Raw genomic sequence first — 14,273 nt, 5'->3', positions numbered from 1 at the left:
ACTGGATGCTTCCTTGGAAAATCCCTCCCTATTCACCCCCACAGAAAGCTGGGTCTTCCCCGGAGTGCAAGCAGGGAGGCTCCCAGCCCTTGGCTGTGCTGATGTTGCCGATGGCAATGCCACTCGATCTGAGCCACCAGAAAGCATGTCCCAGCTGCCAGGGAACTGCATTGGAGCTGAAGCAGGGAAGGATTTGCTTCTCTGGCCCAACACCATCAATGGACAGCATGGTGGCACCTACATAGGCATCTTCGTGGGAGACCAGCTGTGTGGCTTCAGATTAACGCACTGAAAGAGAAATACAGAAACTGCCCAGCACAGACCACTTGACCCGTGCCTGCGTAACGAACAACACATCCCCAGCTCCTCTCAGGCTTCCCTTCAGCTGCAGAGAAACAACGCTGCTGAGAACCACCGTCATGGCTGTGGTGGGAGCAATTCAACAGGACTTGCTTACACCAGGGGAAAACTTTTCCCGGTGCAGTTAGGAATGCCAGAGAGTTCTGGATGCAAACAATCCCTCACCTTCACACACCCAAGCCTGGCAAGTGCCTGCATTGCAAGCCCTGCTCTGGAAAAGGGGCGAGGGCGGTGGGTGCTGAGCATCCCTGCCAGTTCACCTAATTTCGTTAGGTGCAAAGCACTCGGATACTTCACTGGTGTTGACTGGATGGATTAGCACGATTAGAGAGCAGACAGGATAAACAGATTAAACTTCGCAGACGGACAGCTCACACGCAACTCAAAAAGAGGGAGAGGCTTAATGAAGGGGGATGGAGGGGATGCTCCCGGCAGCCCTCCACTCCCCTCGGTGAGCATTCCCCTCTCTGCTGGGGCACCCCGACATGTTCCGGGCAGGAAAATCACTTGGATGGACAGCCACAATGAAACCCTGCCTCCTCTAAATGAGAAAGATACATAAATATATACATATCTGTGTTGGGGGCTTCTCAGAGGCATGTCGAGGCTGAGAAATTTTTCAGATTTGCTCATTGCAAAATCAATACCCATCAGCTGTTCGAAATTAAAGGAAAGATTAGGTCCTGGTTTTATACACGCTTTATTGTATTCTGAGAGCTTTCTACTCAGCCAGATAAATCTTCTTTAAGAGGATTAGGAAACTTTCATTATCTTTATCTAACCTGAACTAACACTAACTCTGAAAAATTAATCTAGAGACCGGACAAAAGCTGGTAGCCGGTGCAAAGCCACAAGGATCCGGAGGTGGTGTCCACCGGAGTGCTACGGGCACCTCTGATCTGCCGGCACCCACATCCCCCCATCTGAGCAGCCTCAGGGACGCTGGTTTCCAACCCAACAGCATCACCTATGAAGTCCCGTGCTAAAAGCCCTTCACAGCCCCGCAGCAGCTTTGACGCACTCAGGCAACCTGCCCTCTCCTCTCTCCCAAAACCACGGAGCCTTGTGCTGTTGGAGCCTGCTCCTCCGCTGCGCCTGGCAGCGCTTTGCTTTTGGCTCTCCTGAAGCATCTTCAGACACTGGCCCGAGCACCTTGCTAACAACTCCCCGACACAGTGAGCTGCGCAATATGGTCCCGAGCAGCAGAGACGGGTCAAATGCACAGCAGGAACAGGCAAAGGGAGAGAAGGAAGAGCATGCCAGAACACAAACCCCCAGTTTCAGTTCTCAGGTGTCCTCTGCCCTTTGTGATGACCATACAACACAGCGACGCTATGACTCAAGCTCATCTCCCTGGCACGGTGGGCACTTGTCCACACCGCTGTTTCCATGCTGCTCGATCCCTGAAGCAACAGATGTTGGTCTAATCCCTACATCTCCATCACCAAGAGGACCTCCAAACCCTTCCCAAGTCCAGACAGCCTTCCACATCAAACAGCCCATTCAGCAAGAGCACGAGGCATGTTAAGACCTACCTTGCACGATGAGATGGACGCGGGAAGTCTTGGGGTGATTGTCTGTCTGCACGGAGCAGGTGTAGGGGCCCTCATCGTACACATCCACATTGTGTATCTTGATGCTGTACTGGGTCTTGGTGTTGGAGAGGATGACCACGCGGTTGTCTATAGACCACTTGTCATTGCCGGCGTACAGGATGGTGCTGCGGTTCAACCACGCTACCCGTGTGACCCGGTCATCCACGGTACACCTGCAAAGGGAGAGACAGAGAGTCACAAACCTGAAACAGAATCCACAGCGAGCATCCTGGCTCCTGAACGGGGACATGAGCACGACAGGAGCTGCGGCACTGGCTCCCCATCACACGCAGCCGGATCACCGGCATGGAGGTGGCACATGCCACAGCCACGCCACCCTGCAGCCACATCTTGCATTCCTCCATCACCTGAGATTTCACAGAAACGGCAGGTTCACCAGAAAACAAACAAACAAACAAAAAACCAAAACAACTGTTTTTTTTTCTGTTATATGGAGCTGGGGAACTGCAGACAAAAATCCCATTGTGTTTGACCTCCGCAAGCCAAGCAGACTTTCCGTATCGCCCTTCTCGCCCACCTCTGCCACCCCCTCCCTCACCCTCGCCGCGCACTGAGAATTTCAGATGAAGCTGTAAAATTTGCTGACAGTTTGGCTTGTCGGTGCAGGGAGATATACGCACCCACTGTCGGGGGAGAGGGGCCGCAGCACACGCACGGGGAGAGGGAAAGAAGAGAAACAGCCGGAGACAGCAAAGCCAGCACACGGGGAAGAGAAGGGAACATTTGGATAAGCAGCTGTAAATCCTACAAGTGCCTTGAAAACACAATGCGGTCGTTTCCATTATTTATTTCCTGCCTGGCTCCCACCCTCCCTGCTCCGAGACGCGTGGGGGCTCAGCAGCTCCGGTTCGTGGTGCTGACTTATGCTTGGCAAAGAACGGGGGGGGGGGGGGGGGGGGAGGGGGGGTGGTGGAATTAAAACGTTCCCGGAGAACATGGCTTTTTCATTCTGTTTGATAGATTTTTCTCGATCTATTTACTCGTGGCCCTCTCTGCTGCTGCCATGGCACCTGCAGGAAAACCACAAAGTATTTGGCTGAATTAAGAGCCCAGCATTTCTTGGGAGCTTCGCCTTGCCCACCTGAGGACGGCGGCAGGAGAGCTTCCTCTCGGCATGAAAGCAAACCGGGAAAACCAAGCTAGGTGCAAGCTTGTGCTGGCGGCGGCGACACTGCTGCAGCTTTGTGCAGCCAAGATCATAAGAAAAGGCACCTATAGTCAATCAAGAAACTCGTGCAAGTCCCTCTCCACACGCCTGTAAATTCAGAGGCGGGTTGGGGGGCTGTCCCTGTCCTTGTCCCCGCCGCGGTGCCTCTCCTGCAGAGGCTTTGGGGGTGTTATATGCCTCCCTTGCTGGAATTGCGGAACGTCACCTCGATCAAGATTATTAATCGGGCAGACGGAAGGGGCAGCACTTGGCATGTTTGAGGGTCCCCCCAGGCGCTCAGTTCAGAGGAACGAGCCATATATCCTCCCGCAAACAAGTAATTTTCCCTTTGCAGGAGCTGTATGGCTCCGCCAGCCACATCACGTATGGACGCCAGGAAAGACGGATGGCCATCCACGCCTGCTGCGGCACGGCTGGCGCGCCGGGAGCCTGCCCGGGTGTCGGATGTGCCCCGGCTCCTGCTCTGCCGGACCGAGGTGGCCTCGTGCCGGCAGACGATGTTGTCCTTTTCGGGAAGCTGAGCCCTCCCTTCGTTCAAATTAACTGGGGGAGAGCTAAGCGCAGCCGAGTTAAGTTCGGCCCTGGGGGATTCCAGTCTAGTGGACTATAACTGCTGTCTCACTTCATTATAATGAATAATAAAGAGATACTTACACACAGCTTCTGTAAATTATTCATTGCGTGCACTAAAAAATCAGGACAGCAATATGTAAAACAGACAACTTGCATGTCTGCGCTCATATAAATACCCAGACTACAGCCCTACGAGGTACTCTCGGGTCCCCTCATTAGGGGTGAAGCACAAGGACGAGGGTTTGAAGTGAAAGGGATGAGGATCTCGTGCCATCACCAGGCACGTTCGACTGCCACTGCCCAACTCCAGCTGGCACATCTCGAGTGCACCTCCCGGGAAGATTTGGGGCCGGTCTGGGACCCCTGAGAACTGGGGTCACTCGTTCTGCATTTACAGCTCGCACTGATGGCTCAGAGCCACACTGGCAGGGCCCAGGGATCCCGTAACATGGGCAGACATGTGCATGTGAGGAAGGGCAAGGACAGCATCGCTCTCCCTTGCCCGTAGTGCCCTCGAAATCACTCAGAGCAAATGGGCAGGAGCAACTCAGAGACTCCTTCCAATAAACTCATGCCAAGAGCAAGGAGGCAAAGCTTCCTTCTCCCCATCCCCCTCCCTTCAGTGGCTGCCACTCAACAGACAATTTGGGATCGACTCCCTTCAGCTCTGCCTGCTTAGTTAGCATCATGCTCCCTCCTCTCCACCGCAGCTCAGGCTGGCCCTGGCAACTGCAGGTAGGGAGGGACAAGACAAACCATCCTGCTTCAAAAAAAAAGCCCTCCTGCACCTCCTGGCAAGGCATCAAAGCTATCACCAGCAGAAAAGCCACCATCCACCAGCTGGCACGGACAGCGTGGCATTTCTGGAGGCACCTTCTTGCCCAACCTTGCCTTCCTGCTGCAAGTTGACCCACACCCTGGCAATCGGCGCCTCAAAGGCAAATACTGACCGACCCCCCCGACATGAGGAGCGCCCCACAGGCTGCTTTCCCTGGCTCAGAAAGCGATCTCCATTAGCCACTAAGCCGCCAGCGCTCCCTCGTCTGCCTAGCCGTCTTTGCTACCTATTTCCAATTGACCAGGATTATGATAATGTCTCCAGTAAGCAAACAGGTAAAGAGACTTCTGCAAAGTGTTTAGATAGAGCAGACAAGCTCTGACAAAGCTGGATAATAAAGCGGGCCAGGAGGTTTTCCCTTGAAGGGATCTAATTAAGAACAAAGACAAACCCCCATTAACAGTCTCCTGAAGGCACCGTATCCATCTCCAGAAGAAACCCTGCCTTACAAGTCTGGAAGGGACAAAAGACGATCAAGTGCCTGTCAGATGGGAGGGAAATAAACCCATCCTGGCTCTGCGGTTCACCTGGAGAAAACCCATCAGCAGGGCGGGAGGAACATCTGAGGACTGATGTTGCCAGCCCAAAACTGAGCCCCCGGCACCGACCTCATCCCAGCCCCTCCACGCAGCCCTTCTTTGTGCAAGGCGACCCATCCCATCTGCTCCTCCATCTCTGCATGCCGCGTAGACCCTCACTGCCTTCAAGCAAAGACTTTGCACCATCTGCAGCCCTTCGGCTGCCTCCTACGGCAACTGATCTCTGCCAGAATGACTTGCTGGTGAACCTCAGATGCTGGGCTTTGCCCCAGCCCCGCCCCCCCCAGCGCTCACAATTACACACATTAACTCGTGAAGGCGCCGTCTCCTGAGATCCATATTGATCCCCTTGCTCTGTGTGGGGATGAGAGCTGCCGTAGGGATCCCGGTGTTCTGCCAGAGACGAGGGCGATGAACCCGAACGCAGCAGCGCGAGAAGATGCATGAGAGAGGGAGTTGGGGGCACCGGCGCTGCGCCGCTTCCCCTCTAATTGCCCCTATTCTTCATCCTTAAATGCTAATTTTGAAGTTTGCCGAGGAATTATTTCACTTAGTGTCAACAATACAGATAACTCTGCCGATGCGCTCTTTGTGTTCTGTGGCACAAAGTGACCAGCTCTCTCCTCCTGGACCTATTAGGAGAGACCCCCGCGTCGCTCCCGCAGCAGGCTCCTGCCCAGCCCCATCAATGACACTGACAGCGCTTCTCCTACACAAGGGATGTGACATAACACCTGCCGCCTTTGTCACCCACCTTTCCTGGTCCACATCACGGACCTTTCCTGCACTGCTGACGCGGCCAAGCATGAGGGCCATGGCGGGGGTGGGGGGGTGTGGGGGGCATATGCCACGTGAGGCTGGGGCTGTCCTCAACGCCTGCCCCATGGTGAGGAAAAGACCTTGTCCAGGGTCAGCACAAGTTTTCTGGCATTAGTTTGGAGGGATGAACGGCACGCAAAGAGTTGGAGGTGTAAAGCAAGTCTTGCAGTCCTTCTCTGTGGGTGCAAAATATCCCAAGGGATGGGATGCTCAGGACCCCAGAATGTTGATGCCCATCCCAAGCAGTCTGGGTGACTGGTTTGCAGCCGCAGAGCCAAGACTATGGGTCCCCAGCTGAGATGAGAGGCCTGAGGGAGATGCTCATCTCCGATCAACCCCAACCCCCCCCCTTCCTTATGCAAAACCATCAGTGTTCTAGTTTAAAATACTTCTATGGCCCTTCAACCCCAAACCACTTTTCTCTCCTGTAGCCAATGTGCCTCGTCAAAATGACAAATGGAGATGCTGAAACCAGTCGCAAACTGGCTGGCTGACCCAGTTTTCAGCAGCTAAAATAGCTCACCTGGATCGGGAGCGAAGCCCCTCAGCAGCAACAGGGTAGTGCTTCACCCCGGGAAGTTTTCAACCAAGAGTACCTGCCACGAGGGCAAAGCAACGCTGGCACCCTTGTCTTTGAGAAGAAATTGTTAATTACATTTGCCGGGGACTCCTAATGGGATTTCTTCTTCGCTTCTGGTACTCGCCCCAGCTACAGAGTTAACGGGCTCCAAATGCCTTTTATTCCGGGCGGCTGAGGCAAAGGCAGAGGAGATTTATTTGTAATCATCGGAAATAAACACACTTCCTCAGAAGTAAACACAAAAGAACAGAACCTGGCTGGGCTCCCACTTCGTTAAAGATGCAAATTAGAAGCAGGCCATCAAAATGTGGCGGCTCCTCTAATCCCCTCCCAACAATGTAAACCATCACATTAGCCGCGGGTACAATGGCATCTGCGGCATGTGACGGCGGGTCTCGCACAATAGTTCCCTGAGGGCAGGACTGCGCTGCCTGGGTTTCCGTCACTGTCATCGCTGATATTTATTCTCAGTGTGGAGGGCGGGAGGCACTTTGTCTTCATTCCCCATCCCTTCCACTAGCATCCCGTCTCCCCTCTGAGGCACCCACAGTATCCCTTCTCCCATCTCTCCCATCTGTCCTGGTACCCAGATGTGGGATGCAGTGGCCCCACAGCATCCCCACGCCATCCCAGCACCTCGAGGATGGAAGGGACCTGGGATGTGCTGTTTAGCATCGCCCAGCACAGCCACCTCCCATCGAGCCCTTGCCACCAGCTCAGCGAGTATCAAGCTGTCACTGCACCCGTGTCCCCCATGGGAAAACGTAGTGCTTGGAAACATGGTGTGTGGGAAAACGTGGGATGCACAGGGAGCTCAGCCAGCCTAAACCGCTCTCCTTTTCCTCGTAACGTCTCTCCCTCCACACCATACACTCAGTCAGCCCACTGCCTCCCACAAAGCCACGTGCCACCGGCTCTCACTCTCTGCAAGTTTAATTAATTGCCTGGCCCCACTGCTACCACACCGTTCTGATTTCCCAGGTGCTCCAGTGCTATTCAAACAAGCTTTGGACCACCAGCAAACCCTTCCCCACCAACTGCCCCCTCCCCAGAGCCCTCCAAGGGCTGTGGCACCCTCCTGCCCTCCCCAGAGCCTCGGGGCTTGTCGGGGAGGGTTTCTCCTCTGCAGCAGCAGTTTGCCTGCCCGCTACTGAGCACCAGAATAGAAGCTGCTCCCCGTGAAAAATCAAAGCCCAAATTGATACATTAGAGGTTGCTAAATATAAAATATCCATCTGCAAAGATAATAAGCCTGTGAGGGCAGAGGCTGTCGAGTTGCTCCATTTCAGATAGTTTAATGGTGTTTTGGTCCATGACTGCAGCTCCCAGACATTAGAATGATAACAAGATGATGAGGAGGGCGGGAGCTGTCTGAGCGAGGCATCAGAAATCAAGATTTAACACTCACCGTGCAGCCCCCGCCACACAAACCACCACCGGCCAGTTTGCACCCAGCATTCGCAGGCCTTTGGGTGGCCTCTGCAACAGCCCAGGAGATGCAAAGTTTGAGCCTGATGCTGAGTCGATGCCAAGCTCGAGCTGACGTCAGCCTGGGGAGGGGGTCTGCACCCCCCTTTGGCCTCGAAGAGGCTCACCCTGCGCCTGCACCCCAGCCTGGGCACCATGGAGCCGGGTACCGCTGCGGGCAGTGCAGCACGATGCTAAGGTCGATGCAGCTGTGCTGCAGATGGCTTAGAAACGGATCGTAGTTTGTGTGGGGAAGGGACACGTGGCAAGGCGAGCTGCCGCACGGTGCCCCCGCTGCCGCTAACTGACCGCATCTTCTCCCCAAAGCCACTCATGGGATTTTTGGAATTAATGCTCCACATCCAGCAAATCGAGAAACTGCAACTGGCTCCATTAAAGCGAGCTAGGCTTTCCTTTTCATTCCTAAAGCCCTTCTTTCACTCCTCATTGCTTTTATTTTGAGCTCGTGGGGCCGCATGCTGCCCTGACAACATCATTGGCAAGGGGAAGGGTGGTGTGACGGGGTCGGGTGCTTGGGCACACTCTGCCCCTGGCTCCCACTTGATTTTCTCACCATGAATGCCCTGTTTCTGACAGGACAACGCACCCATATCCTGATGACTCAGGGTCTGCTCAGAAACCCTCCGCAGCCCCCAGGAAGGTCAGCACCGCCTTCAGCAGGCTCAGGATCTACCTGAACCCTTTCCTGCCCTGCACAAAGATCCCAGTTGCTCTCCCTGCACCACACAAGTCACGGCCATTGCAAGCTGCTCTGAAATGCAATGCCAAACGGAAAACAACAGCAATGCTCTCTGCCCTCAGGACTGTACCGGGTTTGCTAACAGCCTCTGGCTACAGCCTAGCAGCCCCCAATTCTCTACACAGCTGCAGTCTGGCTAGATCCACACGTCAGGATGCTCCCCCAATGCAGCAGGGAAAATGAGAAGGTGTCAGCCTAAGCCCCAATGGCCGACAGCTGTTATTAGCTTAAGAGAAATCTTCATAAGGAAATATGAGGCAGTGGCAAAAAAAAACAAAGCAGGAGGCCTTTGGATAGAGCAAATCAATGGGGATGTTTATAGAGCAGGTGGCACTTGAATGTTAACAGAGTCAGTCGATGCTGGCGGCCACACCTGATCTGCCAAACAGAGACGAAAATGAAGGCACTGAGCAGGGGCAGCCAGTCCAGGAAAACCACGGCTGCTGGAAGAAGTGCATCCTTCCTTGCCCAAAAATGGTACCTAAGTGACTGTGCTCTCTCCTCAAAGTCAGGTCCCTGACCCAGCTGGGCACCAACTTCCAACTTGCTTGTGGCCACCAAGCCATCCTGTGGTTTGAAGAAGGCTGGGACATCTTTCCAGCTCCTCTCCAAAGAGACAACCAACATCCAGCAGCATTTACCATCAAAGCATCTCTCTACCCATCCTAGGAAACATCAGCAGAGAGCTGTCTTCTCACCAGGGAAGCCAAATTCCCCCTCACCCTACACCAGGGCTCTGCCCTACATCCCAGCAGGGAAGAAAAGACCCAACGAGAGACACTTGCCACCACCATCACCACCATTCAAGGGTGCTGATTGAGGGACACGATCTGGCAACACCCCCTGCTCGCTGCTCGCAGCACGCTGCTGTCGGCAGAGCCCCGCGCCTCAATCAGCACCCATGTACGAATTCAATCAGTGCTAATCTAACACAATGCAGCACCTGCGCCCCGGCTGATTTCTAGTGTTCTTCAATCAAAAGGAGGAGAAGAAACACAGAATTTATTGCTGGCAGTGCTAGCAGACCCCAACAGTTGAGAACCTGGAGCTCTCTATGCCTGTGGTGGGGTTTTGGGCTTGGATTTTTCCCTCACTACTGTTTTTTTCTATTTATTTTTTTTTTCATTCACCTTCCTAGGCAGGAAGAGACAGAAATAACTGTTTCGCTGTCACAGTTAGGCATGTAGTTAAGTACTGGTAATTAACACATGGCAATACAAGGCTCTGACCGCTATGATTCAGCCATCCTGATGGGACCGGCGACTGGCTCCATCTCGGCTGGACAAGGAAACTGCTTTCAACCTGGGAGAAAGTGGCCACGGCTCTGGCAGCATCCCGTAGTCATAAAAAAAGAAAGGTTGCTGGTAGCCTGATAAAAACACGGGCTAGGGCACATCTGCGATAGAAGGAGCTCCTGTACAGCTATCACACATCTGTCCCTGGCTTGCAAGGAGGGAAAACTGGTCTGAAGCCTCTCCAGGGCAGGACAGGGCAGCGATGCAATGAGGGGTATGGCAAAAGGGCATGAGGGTGACAACCCTGAAACACATCCCGGGGGGAAACGATGGCACCTAGGGCACTTTAGATGGAAACACAGTCAGGTCTCCATCGCACGCGGTCCTCACACTCACAGTCCATCTGTCCTGCCACACCACCCTCCCCAACAGGGGGAAATAACCCCTCTTCTCCCACCCCCCTGTTAATTACCACCAGAAATATATTTGTCATGAGACACCCACTCCTATCTCTGCAGCTCTTAAGGGTAATGGAGAGGTTTCAGTCTTTGGAGGATAAGTCTCAGGCTCTTGGCTGCTTGCCCGGGAGGATTATTTTACATCAGGTTGAGTTCTGTAGTAATTATCTTCAAAACAGCTGGACCGCTGGATAAACTTGCTGTATCTTAATGCACAATACAAGAGCAAATAGGGAGAATGAAACTGCAATTTCAGACAGGCCTGACAGATAGACAGAAAAACTGCTCGCCAGTGTTTCAGAGGCTGAGGCTTGGGCTCCTCACCTGTTAGGGATGGGGAGGCATTTTCTCATTCGAAATCAATTCAGATTTCCCCAGCGACAGAGCGGAGGGGGAAAGGAGATTCCAGATGAAGATGTTTCACCCCCAAGCTCTCAGTAAAGGAAAAAAAAAAAACCCAAAATCAAAAACCCAAACCCCCCCACTTTCTTGACCCTCACAGCTGAAAAATGAAACGGTATTTGATCCCGGCTGGAAAGCTTAATCACAGAGTGTTGAGCCTTCAATAAAAGCCCAAACTTTGCATGCACTGGGCTCCACGCTGCACCCCTCCTCGCAGTGCTCCCACCCCTCGCACCTGGGCATCGCTTCCAGCACCTCATGTAGCCCATCCCAGCAGCTTGGAAGGGCTGACAGACGGACAAACCGACTCCCTAACAACTGGCCTGGACACGAGCACCCTCAGCCCAATCACCGGGAGTCATTAAAAGGAAAAAGCAATTAATCAGCTGCCTTCGGGATGGTGTCACCACAAAATGTAGGTGCAAAATCCTTGCAGGCAGAACTAATAACCTCTAAAAAGTGGGAAATTCTGCCGATGGAGGGTGAAGCCATATTTCACAGCGAACGCCGCGAAGCACTCCTGCCAAACACGAGATCTGTAAATGACCTGGGTAAGCCATCAGCACAAGAATATAATTGCCAATTTGCAGAAATTTCACCAGCAATTAGGCAAAATAAAATAACCCACCAGAGGAAATCCTCTGCTCGCCGCTCCCGCACCTCCGCTGCCCCTTCTGCTTCCCACCCGCCGTTTCTCCGCTGGGATGAGGGCTGGAGGCTTCATGCGATGGGCACTAAGGAGCCAGACAACAGACCCATGGCACTGCCACATGAAGGAATCATCCCCAGCATGAGATGACACCAGCCACCCCTGTGCAGGAGCCAGCTGAAGACCTCTCCTTCTCCCACCGGGATCCCATCTCCGAGCATCACCGAGGGCCGGGTGCCTGATCCTGGCAAACCCCTGGGGCATCCAGGCGGCCCAACAACTTCATGCAATTAGGGGGTTTATTTGTTTGAGTTGTACGTGAATATACCAAATTACATTATCAGATCATAGTCCTGCTTCTGATTTATTCCTTCTTTGTTCTTCAAGTCTTCGTACATCTAAGCAATTAACCTCTCAAAGAGCTGGAGAACACATAATTATCCTCATTTGTCTAAACGTCACCAAGATGGCTGCCTTTCAATTAACCTTCTGGGAATGGAGGGAAGTTGGAGTGATACAGTGATCATTTCCAACTTCAGCGTAGGCTCTTTTTTTTTTTTCCCCTTAAAGTAATTTAATTGAAATATTCAGATGATAAAATATAGCCAGATAACTGTTACTGCAGGTAACGGGATCAAGAGGGGGCTTGCAATCGAAAAAGAAGTCAAATGAGGTACAGTAATATTATATCAATACGTGGCACTTCCATCTAAAAATATCAAAGCACTTTGCGCTTATTAATGAAGGGAGCCTTTCACACTCCCCTGCAGGGCTGTGGGCTAGGACTGACGTCACTGCTATATGTCACTGCTACCAACGGGGAAACTGAGGCAGGGGACAAGCTTTGGTGCCTGGGGGGGCCAGAAGTTCACAGAGCTGGTCCCTGCATAGCCGGGAGCTTCCCGACAGCATCTCCGCGGCCGGTCCCCTGTCCTGCCCTGGGAGAAGGTGGGTCCATAGCGAGGTTAGCGTGGGAGATGCGGTCACAGCCAAGTCACTTTTGCTTTTGTTTATTTTAATAATAGCCCCCGTTTTGCTGAGATAGCGTCTGCCATGCCGAGCGAGGAGGGATTTGTTCCCAGCCATTGCCTTGCTAATAAATATGCATCCGCTGGAAAGTGCCAGGTCAAACTTTGCACCCGCATTAAGCAAGACACCCGTGTCGTCTGGCACACGCGAGTAATATTTATACACACCCCCGCACACCAATATATACGGAAAATAAACAAGCAAACTCCGAAGTTCATCGCATCTCCTCCCTGACAACCGTGGCTTCTCAATTCCTTGCGGCATCACGGCTTCGCTCCCAGCGTGAAATCGAGCCCTCCAAAAAGCAATTTCGGCTCCAGCTCCTTGCCCTGCTTTCTGCCTCCCGCCCCGGCGGAGCGGAGGTGGCCATGCCAGGGCAAGCGCTTGACCTCCCTGCAACCTCGGCCGGTTGGGAGAGGCTGAGATGGAGCCCCCACATGATGGGAAACTCAGGTACCGAGAGATGGGGATGCACCAGGCTCACTCCCTGCAGCCTCCCCCCCCCCCAGCCTCCCGTGCAGATTGGTGTTGGTATTTCAGCGCCGGGCAGCCGCTCTGCTGATCCGTGCAGGCGAGCGGGGAGGCCAGGACGTGGGAAAGCAAGAGGGTTAGGAACGCCGTAAACCCCCGTCTCCCCCGGTGCATTCATCTGGAGAGATGAAGTGAGGATAACACAATAGCCACTGAGTTTATTCTCGGCACAGGCTGATGGCGACATAATTAAAATGCAAGCTGGAGTCAAGGTACCTATCGATAAATCTTTGCTTTTGGCTCTGAGGCTTGACAGGAAGCCTATACCTGGCGCGGGGAGTTCAGACCGAGGGGGAGGCACGGATAAAGGCTCTGCTTTATGGACGGCCATTTTAGTGTTTCGTTTGAGTAATGGGCCTTGCAAATTAGCACCCCAGCGGCCTGAAATACATATTTTTCCAAGGACATGCAGGCTCCCGATCCGACAGGTGATGTGGGCAAACAGTCCCCGAGGGGAGCTGCGATCTTGGTGCTTCGCGGCTGCAGTCATATTTTATCCCAGCCAGGATGATGAAGAAGAAAGCAGAGAGCTCGGGAGGGGGGGGGTGATCCAAAGGCTGGGGAAGGAAATGGAGCAGAAAATGACCCTGTGCGAGACCAGCGAGGGGGTGATGAGCAGCGGCAGTGGTGGCAGGGCACGGAGGAAACAGGTGCACCAGCACGGCACAGCACATCTCAGCTCTGCCCCTCGAGGGAGCCTGGCGGCCACCTGAGCAGTGCTGGGCACACACACCGGGACACGTCTGCGGGACACGCCTCTCCTTGCACGATCAAAACTATGGAGTTCTGGCTCTCGCCGGAGCTCGTCTGAGCATCTGACTCTGGCCTGAATATTTGGAGAGGCCGGAGGGGTCTTTGATGCTGCAGTGTCACTGGGGAAGAGGGGATACTTTGGTCATAGGGAAAAGCAAGCCTGCAGCCAGCGGGCTGGGGTCCGGCTCCTCCGGCACAAATGTGGCAGGACAGATCGAATATTCCTGCATTAACTCAGAGAGGATCATCGGGAGACCAAGGAAGAAATATGTGCGGCTGAACACGAGGGGGAGCTCAGGCCAGAACACGCAGGGGAACGCGGAGCAGAAAGTAGAGGCTACCCACTCACCCTCTCTCCCTGTCCCTGCCTCGCTGTCTCCCTCCTCTCCTTCCTTGCCCCCTTCCTCCCCCTCTACCCTCCCCACACCACCATGCACACCTGGCCATCACGTCACTGCACCAGCACGGATTGTGTTGCTTATCCATAAAACTGTAC

At 53.6% G+C, this 14,273-nt stretch overlaps 1 protein-coding gene across 5 annotated transcripts in view; it reads right to left on the bottom strand.

Moving 5' to 3' along the window:
* Positions 1–14,273, bottom strand: part of OPCML (opioid binding protein/cell adhesion molecule like) — a 305,281-nt gene that overhangs the window by 24,793 nt on the left and 266,215 nt on the right. For all 5 annotated transcript variants that reach the window (XM_027806802.2, XM_014280748.3, XM_027806801.2 and 2 more), the window contains one exon: positions 1,896–2,128. In XM_027806802.2, the coding sequence (XP_027662603.1) occupies positions 1,896–2,128 (233 nt within the window). The remainder of the gene's footprint in view (positions 1–1,895; positions 2,129–14,273) is intronic.

The sequence above is a fragment of the Falco cherrug genome, chromosome 17 (genome assembly GCF_023634085.1).
Source record: "Falco cherrug isolate bFalChe1 chromosome 17, bFalChe1.pri, whole genome shotgun sequence".
NCBI lineage: Eukaryota > Metazoa > Chordata > Aves > Falconiformes > Falconidae > Falco > Falco cherrug.
The sequence above is the reverse complement of the archived record's forward strand: the minus strand, read 5'-3'. Positions and strand labels throughout refer to the sequence as shown.